The 17,280-nt window shown below is 42.2% G+C and overlaps 1 protein-coding gene across 3 annotated transcripts in view; it reads left to right on the top strand.

The window, feature by feature from the left end:
• Positions 1-10,187, top strand: part of CARMIL1 (capping protein regulator and myosin 1 linker 1) — a 227,789-nt gene extending 217,602 nt beyond the window's left edge. For 2 of the 3 annotated variants that reach the window (XM_075213169.1, XM_075213170.1), the window contains 2 exons: positions 6,713-6,850; positions 9,218-10,187. In XM_075213169.1, the coding sequence (XP_075069270.1) occupies positions 6,713-6,850; positions 9,218-9,381 (302 nt within the window). In that variant the 3' untranslated portion in view covers positions 9,382-10,187. Of the gene's footprint in view, positions 1-6,712; positions 6,851-6,990; positions 7,722-9,217 lie in introns of those variants that run through there. The other variant, XM_075213171.1, reaches the window with a different exon arrangement.
• The last annotated feature ends 7,093 nt before the right edge of the window (positions 10,188-17,280 follow it).

A 17,280-nucleotide genomic window follows, 5' to 3' on the forward strand; every position in this document is an offset into this window, starting at 1 on the left:
TTCAGGGAAAGTGCCTGAGGTGCTTTAGTGCCGCCCCCCCTGTGTAGGGCTCCCGGTAAAAAGGGTCACCTGACACTCCGGTTGTGTACAGGACCCAGCCGCTTCCAGGGAGGTGAGGGCCGCCCCGGGAGCCGCAACAGCATTCTCCGGTCGCCCGTGACTGCTGTGGATGCGGAGCTGCTTGCGGTCCAGTTGCCCAGCCTGTCAGCCGGAGCATGGAGAAGAAGGGCTGTGCAAACAGGTAGTGAGGAGAAGAAGGGCTGTGCAAACAGGTAGTGAGGAGAAGTGCTGTGCAAACAGGTAGTGAGGCATATTATGCTGGTGGGGAGCTGTCGCTGGAGCTAAGTCCCCACCAGGGTCTGATGTGTGATTATTTTTTTTCTGCAATTACAAATGTATGTTTTGTTTTGCTGATTTTTTACAGGCCAGCAAAGAGTTAAGTGGGCGTGGTTAGGTAATAGTTAACTCACCTGTTTTGTCCCTGGACTCTGGCAAGCTTATTAGCCATTTCCCACCCTGCCTGCAGGACACTCAGACGCAGACACATCAGTGGGGACTGAGAACCAGTAGATATAGAGTGGCTTTGCTGTCTCTTATATCTTATTCAGTGTTTGTGTGTTTTGTATCTGCTGTTCATCCTGTGTTTTTTTTATCTGCTGTTCATCCTGTGGGGGTACATTACAGAACACTTCTGGTTCTAGTCTTAGCTGAAGCACTATATTATTGTATATTTCTATAGTGTTACAGTTTGTCATATACTGTACAGTTCTTCTTTGTTATAAGATAGTTCTACAGTGTGTCTCTCATTTACCTTTCTGTTTTGCAATATGTCAGAAAGAGGGACCGGGGCCAAATCCAAGGCTGTCTCTGTAATGTACTACACCTGTACTAGGTGTGAGCCCAAATTGTCTGGATGGTCAGACCAGGGGGGGCCTGTGCATGGTATTCAAAGCCGACGACCTGGGAGGGCGCTTGTCTGCGGGTGCGGCGGACAACGTGGAACCAGCCTGGGCCAGGGAGCTGGCACGATCCATTGCCGAATTAAGGAGAGGCAACCCATGCCTGGGGACGGTAGGTGCTAATACCTTTTCTTTTTCTCCGGGTACCCAGTCCTCGGGCGCCATTCCTTCAGGACAGGCGTCTCTGTTGCTGCAGGGTGGTCCAGGGGTCTCCCAGGAGTTTGTTTGGATGAGTAGTTTGTAACGGTCTGTAGAGGGGTTGACCAGAGTATCTAACTCCCTTGAAAAATTGTTCCATTCGAGTATGGCAGGTGGACAGCGTAAAAGCTTGTGTCCGCCTATTGCCTAGGAGTTGGTAGATTCAGACACGGATCCATCCGAATTGGTAGATGGTGAGGTTCTAGAGGATTCTGACTATGAGGACTTTCCCCCAGGTGAGGAGGATATGTCCAATACACAGGGCATTGAGGACCTTATCCTGGCAGTGTGACAGGTTATTAACATATCGGATGGGGAACAGTCTGTATCATAGACCTCCATGTTTAAAAGGGCAAAGATAAGAACGTTTTTCCTCCTTCTGCACAACTGTTGGAAATTTGGGACGAGGCCAGACTTAAGCCTGATAATAAATTTCAGATTCCCAGACGATACAAACTTTTCTTCCCCTTTCCAGATTCGGAGGTAGGATCATGGGAGACTCATCCCAGTATCAATGCTCCTATTGCACACTTGGCGAAGTCTACTGTTTTTCCGTTGCCGAATGCAGCGTCACTTAAAGACAGTACTGACAAAAAGTGTGAAGCAATTTTGAAATTGATTTATTTAGCATCTGGGGTGTCCCTGCGCCCTTGTGATTGCGGTGGCTTGGGTCGTTAAAGATGTTGAAAAATGGGCCACTACCCTTCATGCAAGAATTCAGTCTGGCATAGCTAGAACTGAGTTGGTCCCTCTTGTAGAGCGTATTAAAGACACTGCCAGGGGTTGTCAAAAACCTCTTCCTTAGCAGTGTCAGCTAGGCGCACATTGTGGTTAAGATCTTGGGAGGCCGATGTTGATTTCAAGAGAGCTTTTGGATCTGTTCCATATGACAGAGTAGCTTTGTTTGGTTCTCCTTTGGACAAATTCATTGCTCAGGCCACATGGCGGAAGAGTGCTCTTCTTCCAGTAGCTGCACCAAAAGCAAAAGGGAGGCGTTTTCGCTCCTTTCGGTTTGTTGGTCGCTCAAGAGTTGGTTCTTCCAGAAGCCAAGCCCCGGTTACAAGGGGATGGAGGCAAAGAGGCAGACAGGCCTGGACAGGACATCACCCTGCCCCTAAGCCAGCAGAAAAACAAGCAGCATGACTTCCTGCATCCTCCACTGGGGCTCCGGTGGTGGGAGCACGCCTACTGCTCTTTCAGGAGCGGTGGCTCAGGTCCACCACAGATGCCTGGGTGAAAGGTATAGTGTCCAGGGGATACATCTTGGACCTAGCGGGGGCACCTCCATGGCGTTTCATGACTACACCTTTTCCCAGGGAGTCAAAGAAAAGACAGGCATTGCAGGGGGCGGTACAGTCACTTGGGGAAGCCGGGGTGATTGTTCCAGTTCCGTTGGGGAAGAGAGGTCAAGGCTTTTACTCTCACCTTTATCTGGTGCAAAAACTGGATCGATCCTTCAGACCAAATCTAAACCTGAAGGACCTCAACACCTGCTTACGAGAACCCAGCTTTCGAATGGAGTCCATCAGATCTGTGATAAATTGAATGAATAAAGGTGAGTACTTAGCGTCCTTGGATATCAAGGATGCTTACCTACACATTCCAATATGGACCGGTCATCAAAGTCTCTTGCAGTTTGCAGTGGGTCTGGAGCATTTTCAGTTCAGAGCTCTCCCATTCGGTTTGGTCACCACACAGCAAGTGTTCACAAAGGTGATGGCTATAATGGCAGGCCAGCTGCGTTTACAGGGCCTGACTATTTTACTTTACTTAGACGACCTGCTGATCAAGGCGGAATCGGTACCTCAGCTTCAGTTCCATCTGCAACTGACCAGGAACATTCTGCAGGAACACGGATGGGTGATCAACTACAAAACATCCAGTTGAATACCAACCCAACATATGGTGTTCCTGGGATTGTTGTTCAACACAAATTGTCAGAGGTTTTTCTCCCTGGAGACAAATTGTGGAAGATTCGGCGTCAGGTGAAAAATCTTTTTTCTCTAAATCGCATCTCTACTTCTGTGTATGAAGCTACTGGGTTGCATGGGTTCCTCATTCGAGGCTCTGCAGTTTGCTTGTTTCCATTCGGCAAATTTCCAGCAGGAGATTCTGGCAAAGTGGTCAAGGTCAGATCCCGTTTGGAAACGCAGGTCTTTCGGTTGTCACAGACAAAACACAGTCTCTTCTCTGGTGGCCGAGGAGGGACAACCTAACACAGGGGTGTCTTTTCTCCATCTGGGACTGGACCGTGGTAACGACGGATGCCTTGTTGGGGTGGGGTGTAAGTCACTCTTCTCCTCAGATTGCAAGGAACTTGGATGCTGGAGGATGCACGGTTGTCCATAAATGTTCTGGAACTACGTGGTGTATTGCCCGTATAATGCTCTAGTTCAGGCACAGTCCTTTCTAAAACGTCGTCCGATCTGAATACAGTCGGACAATGCTACAGCGGTAGCGTACATAAATAATCAAGGAGCAACAAGAAGCCCTCTTGCCATGAAGGAAGTGTCAAAGTTCATGAAATGGTTGGAACAACAGGTTCCTGCAATTTCAGCGGTGTTCATTCCGGGGGTGGACAACTGGGAGGCTGACTACTTAAGTCGGCATGCCCTTCACCCATGTGAATGGTCGCTCCATTCGGAGGTGTTCTCTCAAATAGAGGCCATCATTTCTATTTCTGGCCGACCCCACAGTGGGGTTGGCAAGAAATAGACACAATGGCCCCTGGGCACAACTGCAAGGTAGAAAAGTATTGTGCCAGGTCAAGAGACCCTCAGGCGCTCTTAGTGGACGCTATAATGGTACACAAGTTGGTGTACCTTTACCCTCAACTTCCGATGCTGCCGCGGATCTTGCAGAAAGTGAGAGGCGAAAGAGTTACAGTGATTCTACTGGCACCAGATTGGTCAAGAAGATCCTTAGTGTCTGCCTCTCAGGAAGAATCTTCTCAGTCAAGGTCTATTCTTTAATCCGGACCTAGATCGATTGGCTTTGGCGGCTTGGAAGTTGAATCCTTGATTCTCAGAAAGAAAGGGTTTTCGGAGAGAGTGGTTAAAACCATGATCCATGCGAGAAAACCGTCATCATCCACCATTTATCACCTCATTTGGAAAGCATGTATATGTTGGTGTGAGAAGATCAAAGTGCCTACTAATTCTTTTCGTTTAGCTGGGGTGTTGGCTTTTCTGCAAGATGGTCTGGACAAGGGATTGATGTTGTCATCCCTTAAAGTCCAGGTAGTGGCATTGTCGGTGTCTTTTCAGAAACGTATAGCTCTGTTACCGGAGGTGCAGACGTTTCTACAGGGTGTACTTCATGTACAATTGCCTTTTGTTCCACCAGTGGCTCAGTAGGACCTAAACTTCGTCCTTTCGGCGCTTCAAAAGTCGCCCTTTGAACCTTTTGGAGTCAGTTTCTTTAAAACTTCTCTCATGGAAAGTGACCTTTTTGCTGGCCATTGTTTCGACCAGATTGGTTTCGGAGTTGGAAGCCCTGTCATGTCGGGCTCCTCTGCTGATTTTCCATGACCATTGTGTGGTGCTTTGAGCTAAGCCTTCGTTTCAACCAAAGGTGGTCTCGAGGTTTCACATAAATCAGGATATTGTTCTGCCGTTTCTTCCTCAGGATTCGCTGACGTCTGGTCAGGACTCAGTCTCCTTAGATGTGGTCAGATCTTTGAGGATTTATGTGAACCGTACAGCTTCGGTTCGGAAGACTGATAGTCTTCTGGTCTTGTATGACGATCTGTCTGCGTTGCTGGCCGGCCACAAAGCAGACAGTGGCTAGATGAATCACCGCTACTATTCGACAGGCGTACATTTCGGAGGGCTCTCCAGTACCTGAAAGTCTGACAGCTCATTCCATAAGGTCGATTAGCGCTTCTTGGGCGGTGTGGCATGGGGCCTCGGCTGAGCATCTGTGTAGGGCAGTTACTAGGTCTTCTGTTTATACATTCACCAGGTTTTATTGTTTTCACGTCTTTGCTTCAAAAGACGCAAGTTTTGGTTGTAAAGTGTTACGTGCCGCTCATTCTGAGCATTCCCACCCATAGGGACAACTTTGGAATATCCCCAAGGTGAGCAGTGTCCCCCAACTAGTGTGAAAGAGAAAATAGGATTTTTGTAGTTACCATAAAATCTCTTTCTCTGAACACGAGCTGGGGGACACTGCGATCCCACCCTTTGTTTTGACAGTTCTGTTGTATGTTCTGTTTTGTGGTGTTTTATTCGCCCTCTCTTGTGGCTTGATTAGTAATAAGAGCTCTTCTGGTGGTGGGGGCATAGAGGGGAGGGGAGCAGGCTAGGTAAGTTTTGTTTTTTTAGTGCTATTACTCCCACAGTGCCCTCTATATTCCAAGGTGAGCAGTGTACCCCCAACTCGTGTTCAGAGAAAGATTATCCGGTAAGTACAAAAATCACACAGGTGCAACCACCTGGGAGGGGGGAGAGGGTGGTGCACTGAATAGAGCAATTGCAGACCCTTAAATAAGCCACTTTAAATTATTATTCACAAGTTGTAGTAAAACTCGCAGACTGTGATCTAACGGAAGCAACTGGACGATAGCACTGTTGCGCACATACTTATATTATCAAAATGTAACTAGAAGGAAAGCCGTGGTAGGAATTCACTGAAAGTTTCTGGAAGATTTAACGCCTGGGATATTTTTTTGTGTGACTTGGTATGGTCCAGGGAGAGCTAGTAAATAGTCATGCAGTAATGTCACATGGGGGCATCTACATTGAATGCACTGCATTAATTGCAGTGAAGGGCGCTCTGCTTGTAGTACACCTGGGTGAATTTACCCTGTTGTCCCCATTTTCAAAACCTCCTCTTATGTTAGTAGATTTTTCATGAAGACTTAGCTTGTTGGTGAAAATGAAGAGGGCATAAAACTTTTTCAAACCCTCCTAGCAAACAGGCCTTGTGTTGAAGGGTATTCCTACTATAGCATAAAAGTGTGAATACCTCAATCACTTTTACTGTGTCAGACAGTAGAGACTATCTGGCCTGTTTATAGCCACCTATGAATAGAAATAAGGCAGCCTCCTGTAGGCACTGACTAAAAAGAATAAAAAAGACATATAAAAAAAAAGTTTGGACTTTGTCTATGACTGTGAATGATAAATACCTCCTGGGACCCTACTGTATGTATTCATTGCAAGACCTCCAAAAGAGCAGGGCAACACATGGATTAATTTATAAATGCTATATCGAAGACATATATTTTAGTGTGTACAAATCAAAGTATCAGGGCATTCCTGGTTCATTTCATTTCTACTTTATTTGACAGCCAATTGTTCAGCTGTTAGAGAAATGAGCATTTGCATATTCAGATATTGAAGGTACAATTTATCATCAACAATCCACACTTGGAGGTGATGCTCTTGGAATATTATCTTTCTGAACGTCTATGATTAATAATAAAACATTCCATTTTAACACAGGGATTGATTCAGTTCTTATTTTTGCTGCTTAAAATAGCACAAAATTATTTGTAAAATAAAATATCTTGACTAATATTATACATTTGTTTTTACCTCTCGTCATAATAGAAGAGATCCCTGAATCTCCGTCTGGGCTATGTTCCCCCAAAACTACGATTCTTCCAGCTGTGCTGAAGAGGGTCCCGTCAGAGAAGGACAGAGATGGACAGAGCAGCCTACAGTCTTCCCGGCCTCTTGCAGATGAAGGTACAATGAGATGTGCAAAATTACCATTATGTTATTTTACATTGCTCTCATAAAAAGTTCCTGGTATATTCAAGGCACAAGAGTTTATTCTAACTGAAACTTGGTTTTAAAAGCAGCATGAACTGTTCTTTCACCCGCAGCTACCAGCGAACATCAAACAAATGCTAAATATGAGTGTGATGAACAGCTAAGTCTTTGAATAACATATTTGGTTTATAGCCACAATTTGTGTGTATACAAACTCTAGCTGACAAAGTGAATGCTGTATGTGACAAAACTCAATTCAGAGAAGTATATTCAGTTTAAATGCAATTAAGAACTTGTAAGTACTGTATACAGAATACTGTGCTCATGGCCTTTTGTCTATTGTAGTTTTGATCATGATCTGCTCCTTCTCATTCTCAAAGGAACGTGGTGTCCTTTGTCAGTCATTGCAAGCTGTGGATAGTTTGCCAATTACATTGCAACTCCGTATTACAAAAATATATATATATTACATCCTGGCTTATTTAATAAGTGGGAATATGCAAATATTTAGCTGTCCGATTACCACAAAGGACAAACTAAGGTGCACACAATATACAACAGACAAAACAATAGATGCCAACTATTTTTCAAAGGAGCAAGATCACTTCCAGGTTAAATAATTTCCACACACTGTAAAATATCACATCTTTACTATACTGTGAGGAAAGCTATATGTTCACACAAGAGCACCACATGTATATGACTAAAAACTGTTCTCTCTGCTGTAACCTCCCACTCTCTACATTGTACCTTCCTCGCAGAGAATGTCATTATCAATGAAACAATAAGTAGATATATTTACAAAACAACATATTTTAATTAGGTTGAGTTTTTTTATACTCTTGAGTGGTTTATTATATTACATTATGTTATATACTATACTTAACTATATAATATGAATCATATAAGTTAAAATATACTATAATAATATATTTAAAAACATACAATGCCTTCTGCATTGATCAATTTTATGTCTTGTACATATAATGTCACAAGGAATAGGAAGGGGCGGTCCTCATATCAGATGTGATGCTTAAGACGTCAGTAACAAATAAGAAGTGTTTCTGTAGTTTCTGTTTGTAGTTTGTTTATTTAGAAGATGCTAATGGTGACAAAACCACTGCAATCTCTGATATAAACACTTTATAACATATGGCATCATGTAGTATTGTAGCTCTAGGTGTGATCACACATTTCTAACACTGTTTATAGCTCTTCCCTTGCCCAATGCTGTAAACTGCAGAGATGGATGTTCCCATATAGATTGCCTATATGAAGTATCATATATATAAACTTTGATTATTGATATTTAACCATTTGTGTTGGTGACCGATACAGTCTTAGCTGACCTGGCTGGAGTAACTGGAGAGCTGCTTATATTGATATCTTCTATATGAACTTGACTATCTGGACTTACATATTGGGCGTTTTAACTCACACTTGGGAGCGTTGGTGGTTCTATATTGTTTGTATCAGGTTTATATTGCTTCACTTTTCAGTTTGATGTAATCCTTTTAGACACATGGTGGTGCTCTAAACACATAGTCTTGGCTTCATGTAAGTTACTTGCATGTAAAAGATATCTTGCTTTTAAAGCATATTTACATTAACCTAAATATGTGCAACATGATTTTAGGATAAATATATTTGCAAGTTGTGAGCTATGATTACCTGGCACAGATTACAAATCACTTCTTCATTCTTGTCTTTGTGTGAATAAATCACTTATTAAAAGCTGTGTCTTTAAGTGAAAATAACACCAATTATGGAACTTATGAGTAGAAATAAGAGAAATCACAGTGAAATTCTGCACGAGTAGAGTTTTGCTGCATAACAGGTCATTTTGCAGAGGTGTAAAGTTCCAGGGATTACAATCTGCAAGTTCTGCTTTTGCGTCACCTTTCTTCACTGTCAATTCACTTTTATTGTATTGTCTATGAATAGATCTGGGGTCGTGCCAGGCAATTCATTCTGCTGTATGGTGTGCTTAGGGTATACGTGAGGACAAACTCCACCAGAGAAACATGAAAAATGTTGTAGCCAATCTTTAATAAATTTTATTTTTTACAATCAAATGCAGAACAATTGTGAGCAGTTTTGGAAATGTTGCTGATCACTGCTTATGAAATAAGAGATATTTTTTTCATTATTGTTGTGTACAATTTAAACATGCTGAGAATTGAATGAGTTACCATTTAATTATTTCTGATGTATACATTTTTGGTAATGTGGGTTGCCCTGTAAAATTTCAAGTGATGTGATATTATTTATTTTAAACATTACTAGGAAGGGTTAATTGAAGTCCTCTGTTACTTTACTATTTTGTTTTTGTTTTAATAGCCCGTCCAGTGACTCCATCTGATTCAGCACTAAAAAAGAATCTCGGCCATTCGCCAGCAGATGGGCAGGAGCTAAAATCAGGGTCATTAAGCAAGGACTCTCGCCAGCGAAGCAAATCCAGTGACTCTGGAGAGGAGGCTGATAAAGAGTTTGTTTTTATTTAGACTTTGGTTACCAAGACTGCCATTCTACCAACAATTCATTTTTACTTTTAATTTCAATGTTAATTTAGTGTAATTTGTTTTATGAATGATCCCACGCACCTTTCAGTCATCTATGTATGTCATTGTCCTTACATTTGCGACAAGCTATAGCAGATGCCTCACACTCCACAGAGTAATGGTACACTTGACCTTAACTGTCTAGCAGGTAAGATGTTTCATGTACTTGTAGACCAAGGAGGGGCAACTATTGCCACACTCAAGTTACCTCTGTACCTTCATGTTTCTTTACATAAGCAATTGCACATTGTAATTAACAGAGCACACTAATGACAAATTATTTGTATAAACGGTAAATATATATAACAAATGTCTTTCGATGTATGTGTGTATATATACACATGTGTATAATGATTAAATAGCATTTTTTACATCCTCTGGTAGGAATTTTTTCTCCTCCTTGTGCTTGTACATAAAATAATACCCCTTCATGCACTTGCCTATAAGCACAAGCATTTAAACCCCCTTTGAGACACAATAAAGACAAATGTGTATCAATGTAATAGAGTGATTGACACAGAGTATAATTTGGTTCAACGATGGGAGTACCAGAAGCCGTCCTAAGTTTTAACATTTGCATTTTGCTCCTATTATACCATTTTTGGAATGAAAATGATAATGTCTGTAAATAAATAGAGGGAGAATCTTTTTGATGATACAGTAACATAGATATTCACTTATATTACAGGTTATAAGGGTTTTATTCATATGTATATTTGTATCAATAAATAAAAATTTTACAACTTTAATCTGCTTTTTATTTCTTAACTATACAGATTATTATACATAATTAATAGAAATGCTTTTTATGCTGCATAATAAAGATAAAAATTATTTAACATAAAAATATATATAGAACTTAAACTTGCAGGTTAAAGAGTCTCCATATACCAGCCGATCATCAAGATGATTGAGGAGGGCCTTTGGGGGTACCCCTGGCTCTACATTGTGTATTTTGAGTTGCATGTGTCTAAAGATATGTCCATTTTAAAATAGAGCACATAGATGTGTCTGAAGCAAAGATACAAACGTCATCATAAACTTGTAAACATGCACTCGACATATGGCTACGCAAAGGTACATAAGAGACATATGTGAAGATACATATTGCCCACAACAGGGTGTATCTTAATGGGACATGGTTAACTTGCGTCTACATCATCATCATTTATATAGCGCCACTAATTCCGCAGCACTGTACAGAGAACTCACTCACATCAGTCCCTGTCCCATTGGAGCTTACAGTCTAAATTCCCTAATATAGACACACACTCACACACAGACAGACATAGAGAGAGAGACTAGGGTAAATTTTTGATAGCAGCCAATTAATCTACCAGTATGTTTTTGGAGTGTGGGAGGAAACCGGAGCACCCGGAGGAAACCCACGCAAACACAGGGAGAACATACAAACTCCACACAGATAAGGCCATGGTTGGGAATTGAACTCATGACCCCAGTGATGTGAGGCAGAAGTGCTAACCACTAGGCCACTGTGCTGCCCCATCTACACATCTTACTCTGCTTCACATGCAGGTTAACGCCCCTGACGCCTCTGAAAGCGCAAGTTGTCTGTTGTTAGACAATCTTTATTGAAGGTTACAATGTGTAAATGTACATACGTGCAACTCTATATGCGGCTCATAGTAACTATAGAAAGTAACACTGCCAGTGGCAAATGCCAGTAAAATGTAAACCTGCACCATGGGGAGAGATTGTTTACATAATGATATACAGTAAATGTGATCCTTAATTGAACTTGTTTCATTAGCTGCTAAAACTATATTCTAAGAGTGGTGTCAATTGAGAGAGCTGATCATGCAGCAGATGAACAACTAGGGGAAGCGCTTCAGTTATTTCAGATTTTTTTTTTACCTGCTAGCATAGTATGCAAAGAGTGACAGGTATATGAAAAATAACATAGACTTCTATAAAGCATTTTGCCTGAGTTGTCTGTCGGCTAGCCCTTAATGAAATACATAAGTGTTTTTGTTTTACAGCTGAACATATGCTCTGTGTGACAACCTAGAGGCAAAACCCACTCATTTCAATAGGAAGTCATTTTTAAAAAAATAAGGCCTGGAGAAAAAAATTCTGCAGATAAAGCTGTTGTGTGCCCCCACCCAAAGGTTAATGACTTAGAAGGAAATGGGAACAATAGGCTGCAAAGATGCTGAGGCCATCATGTAGAGAGGCCTAGATGGGGCCATGATGGTGCAAGTGTATAGGTGGTACAGAGTCCTGGAGGATCCAGATGGTGCAGAGGCCTATTTGGGCAACATCCAGTTTTGAGCAGGGGCCATGATGTGTCTGGGCCTAGGTAGTTTGGTAGTTTAGAAGCCTGGATGGTAGTAATGTAGGTATGACAGTGGCAATGTAATCAAAGTGGTAAAACCATACCTCTCGACATTTGGGCAGGTGGCATCGTCGTGTCACGATGGGGACATGGTCATGGCGGCCCCATTCTCTCCTCCCTTCTCCAAACACCTTCATTGCCATGTGTACCAGTGTGCACGGCACCCGATCACCGCTACTTTGCCATGTAGAGCAGCAGGGATCAGAATACTTTCTCACCCGCGGAACAAAGCTATCGGGATAAAGGGAAGGACCCCTCAAATCGGGACTGTCCTACCTAAATCTGGACAGTTGGAAGGTGTGGTGAAACCACAGCAAGGCAATATTTTGGTACAGCAATGTTATGGTAGAGCAGTACAATAATAGGAGATTTAAGAGCACTCCTTGTCTGCTAAGCTGTTGGTATTGCTGCCTACTTTCTCACTTATCTGAGCTCAATAACAATAAACATCAAAGAGTGCATAGGGAGAATGTCTTTTAATAGTTTTTATCTCGCTGCAATCAAGTTTTAATAATGTTTCACAGTTAATGTTTTGTTTTTCATTTTATAAATTTGTTTATGAATTTTAGCCATATTACGGTAATAACCAGCATTAATGATGTTTCTTAATTAAAAAAGTTATTGCCTTTGACAAAACCAAACTTTTTATCTGAAACATGTTTTGTGCAATGTATAAAGTTTTCCCCAAAAATTGTCTTTGGAATTTTGTGTGTTTTAGTAGTTTCATTAACGCTTTGTTGCATCAACCAGCTACAAACTGTGTAGCACCATTTACTTTCTCATGCACCATAATTAAAGGCTCACAAGTAGGTTCCAGGAAAGGAAAGTAAACATGTCCTAATGAGGCAAAGTGAAATTAAGGAGTGTTATACCTCGCCTCCTGACGTTTAGTGACAAAAGAGAATGTCAGGATTGATAAAGCACTAGCTGGACTTGTAAATGTTCTCGCATGCTCTGTTTTTACTCAAGCCAGTGATAAATAGCATGATCAGTCACTACTCACTGAATGCAGGTTTATTGTTACCATGCCAGTATAAAGTCACATGCTGATCCTTACAGGGTTTCATTTATTTATGGGTTTTACACACTTCCTGTTTATTTGTGTTTAATTGTATGAATTGTTTTGTTTGGGATTTTTATGGAATAAAAAATATGCAGTGCAGACACTAATAAGATGGTGTATTCTAAGGCCTCGGACCCACTGACATTTTTTTGCATTTAAAAAGGGTAGTAAAAACTTACTTTAATATGCGTTTGGGACTAGCATTTTTGCTAGCATTTATAGCTTGCTGCAGGCTTCCGCTTGCCCAATCTGTTTACTCACAGACAATGCAAAAAAAAATGTATTGTGTGCCAAGCAAGCACATTTTAAGTGAAACCTATCTGCATTTTGTCACCCTGACAGTTTGACATACAGTGACGGGACTAATTTGAGCAGTGCCACTCTGTCACTGCAGCCCTAAGGTGGTGGGACTCACCACTGCCGAGGACCATGTGGTGGAGGCAGAGACAGGGAGAGGGCGGACATGGGGGAGTAGTGGCATTACAACTGTGGACAAGGATGGCAACAGGACAGTACAACAGATAATAGTGTGACAGCGCTGATCACACAGATCACATGGCTCAGAGGAATCAAACAGAGTGCTCTAGGGAAGTGCATGACGTCACTTCCGATAAACTCCACAAAGGCTTTCCACTAGGTATTGGCAAAGAAGTTTCACTTCAAAAACAGAACAAGATGCGTTCTGAAACTAATGCAAATAGAAATGGAGCAATGGTAAATATACACCCTAGTGTCTGACCTGTTTACATGTTTAAAGTGCTAGTAAAATTCATGTAATATATGCTAGTGTATAAAATGTACAAACAAAATAGACCTACTTAGTTGAGTTTGAAGTCATGCAAAGTGGCTTCCCAAATGTAGTTGAAGTCTGGAAGTGAACACATCAGGTGAAAATAATGTTTAATCCTGAAGTTAAACTTTATTCACAATGGTTACAGTAAACTTAAATCATGCACAGACACTGTAGGTTACTTAAATCGTTATAACCTAATCATTACTTGGAACAATACACATACATGCAGTATATATTTATTGATTTCTAATATGGGTTTTTTAGCTTTTGTTTAATTCATCTCGATCCACTGGTCTAAATAAACTTTTCTCTATACCAAATAAAGTAGTGTTTCTTCCGTTCTTTACTTATATCCAGTCAGGTCTCAGCTTCTAAAAATAAAGCTTAGTTGCTACATGACTTTGACAGTTTGCCACACAACCTTGTTTTGTTATTGGGTTTGTTTTTACCAAGTTTTCTTGTTTTTCAGTAATAGCAAATGTTGGCAGGGCCTTGACCAGGTGGTGGGCACATTGGGAATCTGTTTGCTTAAAAGTATTCACAATGTCTGATTTGTATTTGGCAGTAATTATTGCTATTATATCAGTAGGTGAGTATTGGCATCATGCTGTGTATATGTCATTTGTAAGTGAATGTTTTAAAATGTTAGAATAAAACATACATCATCTATAATAATTAGCTCATTTGGTGGTGTCAGAAAAATTAAGCATCAAAATTAAGCACTTTGATTTTTGTTTTTTGTGAACTTCATATGACTTTTAGAGGTTGCTTCAAGCACTAAGGTATCCACAGATCAGCCACAACAATAAAACCACTGACAAGTGAAGAGAATAACTGATTACAATGGCACCTGTCACGGGATGGGATATATTAGACAGCAAGGGAACAGTCAGTTCTTGAAGTTGGTGTTGGAAACAGGAAAAATGGGCAAGCGTTATGGATCTGAGCGACTTTGACAAGGGTCAAATTGTGATGACTAGACAACTGGATCAGAGCTTCTCCAAAACACAGGTCTTGTGGGTTGTTATGTGTATGCAGGGTCTAGTACCAGTTCTTGCAGCTGCTGCATTCTCCTACATGCTGTTGCAGAATCCCGAAAATGACCCTAAATATTTCGGGACACAGACAGCATCTCCTGCATGTCATTGTCATTTTTTAAAAAGTTCTGTACCACCAAGTTGATTGTGTGAGCAAAGCAGGAAATGTGATGGAATTCCTCCCTCTTTAATGCTCTAACAATATTGATGGCATTCTCAGAAATTACATATCCTCAGGAGGCAGGCAGCTTCTCCATGCAGCTCTGACACACTGTGTACCTCTCAACTGCAGCTCATCCCTCCTCTGCGGGGATGATGTCTCCTGTGCTCTGACATGTCACTCTGTGTACTCTCAGCCTCAGGATCTGACACTACAGCTACCATGCCTCTTGTTGCAGCCCTCACTCCAGGGCCTCTTCCATGCGAATTGTCCCCCTCTCTCTTGGGTTATCTATAGTGGCATGGAGTTCTCCCCCCTCATCCAGGGCACACATTCCTTGCCCTGGCTCCGTCACCACGCTCAGACAGCCAGGGCAATGCTGGGGGAGCCTGGGAGCTTCCACCCCAGGACCCCAGCTACATCTCTCCTCTCCTCTGTCTCCTCTCTCTCTACTCCTGTGTCTCTCTTCTCTATCCCCCCTTAATGACAGCCCCTCCTTCCTTTCACTCAGTCTCACAGGCTGGGCTGGGTTATCACCATGGTAACCAGTTTTTGTAACTTTTTTTGAACTTCTAGCTTACCCTCTAGGTGACCCCTCCTGTATTCACTGAAGTGCAGGGTTTTACTAGAACACCACAAGGGGGGTGTTACACTTCATAGGACTTAAGTACTCTCCTCCCAGACACCATGCTGCCCTTCAGCCATCTGCTGGCACACGGAGCCCAGGTCTCCTCCTGCATTATCCACTATAGCTCCAATTCCCAGACTCCATTCCATCTAAAACATTTGGATTATCTTGTGCTGACTGAACACAGCACAGACATGGAGGTCATCTCCTTCAAGGGGGACAGAAAGACCCTGAGCTCTGGAATACAGATGATTACCTTCCATTAGGAAAAAGTTTGAGCCCAAGGCCAGGTGCTGCGGGGGTCAGTTGATCTGTGTCTGATCACAAAGACCTCTCTTCATACTATCCTACAACACTTGCAGATATGTGGAACTCTATTTGGTTTATTTCCGTGATCCAAACCGTAATCTGATGGAAGTTTCAAACTACATAGCTGACCCCAGTGATTAACCCCAATCAGCTGTGTCACTGACTGTATATGTAGGCCCAAATAAAAGACTTGTTGAGGCTTATTTGTTAAAACTGTGCTGTAACCCATTTGCATCAGTTTTCAGAAATGTCACGCCCATGCTTTCTTACACTGTATAGTGTAAAGGAAATGTATAGATTTGTACATTTTTGCACCAGCTTTACAGTGTTATATCTATAAATTAATGTGACATATCTATGTTAATGTTAAAAGATTAGTAACACTACACAATAAAATGAAGGTAAGAAGAATGAATTTATCAACATGCCTAGCTGCAAAAGAACGTACATAAATGCGCTGTGTTTGTGAATAAAACTGGACATTTAAGTGAAATGTCTAATGGCCTAAATCCCGGACGGTCAGACAAATAACATAGACCAAGGGCAGGAGACAGGACTCTGGAGACAGTAGAACTGGATTCACCCAGAGTACTTACAGAATACAAATGGAGAAAGTTAAAGAACAGTCCAATCCAAAGTGGGCCAGGGCACAGGGAACCAGGAACGCAGGAGGCAGCAGTGGCGCACGCTGGGGGGGGGGGGGGTTTCTGAGTCTCTAGAAACCCCCCCTGCGCTAACTAAGTGGCCACTGTCCTATACAGCAGCCGCGGCGCTGTCAAAGAAGCGTCCATGGCGGTGCTGTAGTGTATACAGCACCGCCGCGGACGCTTCTTAGACAGCGCCGCGGACGCTGTATAGGACAGAGCTGACGAAACGAGCTGTCGGGTTGTTTTTTTTTGGTTTTTTTTTCTTTGGGTCGGGGGGGGAAACCCCCCCCCCCCCCCCCCCCGACAATCCTTTGTGCGCCCCTGGGCAGAATGGTTAGAGACAGGGAAGAGATCAGCGGGATAGCAGGCAAAGGCGATCAGGAATGGAAGCCATGGTCAGGGAGCAGAAAGAATAGCATAAGCAAAATCCAAAGTGCACAAAGAGTCCGATTCCTGACTCAGTGCCGGCCTGCAGCTGTCAAGATAAGTGTATATTTTCATCATGCAGTTATTTTTCTATTCGTTTTTTTGTTTTTTTTGGGGGGGAATAGTGGTTGTCGGCATCCCAAGCATCGGGATACCGATTACCAACGTTTCTGAGAGGTTATAATATGACACATAGTCAATGAATGGATCTTGCAAAATGCACAGTCAGGCAAACTTAATTAGGCTATTAATTGCCATATTCAGCAGGAACTGTGTGTATGGAAAGAAGCACCAGGTATGTTTCAGAAGGATGCATACTGAGCATGGTTAGGGACCTAGAATACTGCTTCACAAAACAGCTGAGCATGCCCAGGGACTCTGAAGACATCTGCATACAGATCACTACTAAGCATGCTCAGAGAA

This window comes from Mixophyes fleayi, chromosome 5, assembly GCF_038048845.1.
Source record: "Mixophyes fleayi isolate aMixFle1 chromosome 5, aMixFle1.hap1, whole genome shotgun sequence".
NCBI classification, from domain to species: domain Eukaryota; kingdom Metazoa; phylum Chordata; class Amphibia; order Anura; family Limnodynastidae; genus Mixophyes; species Mixophyes fleayi.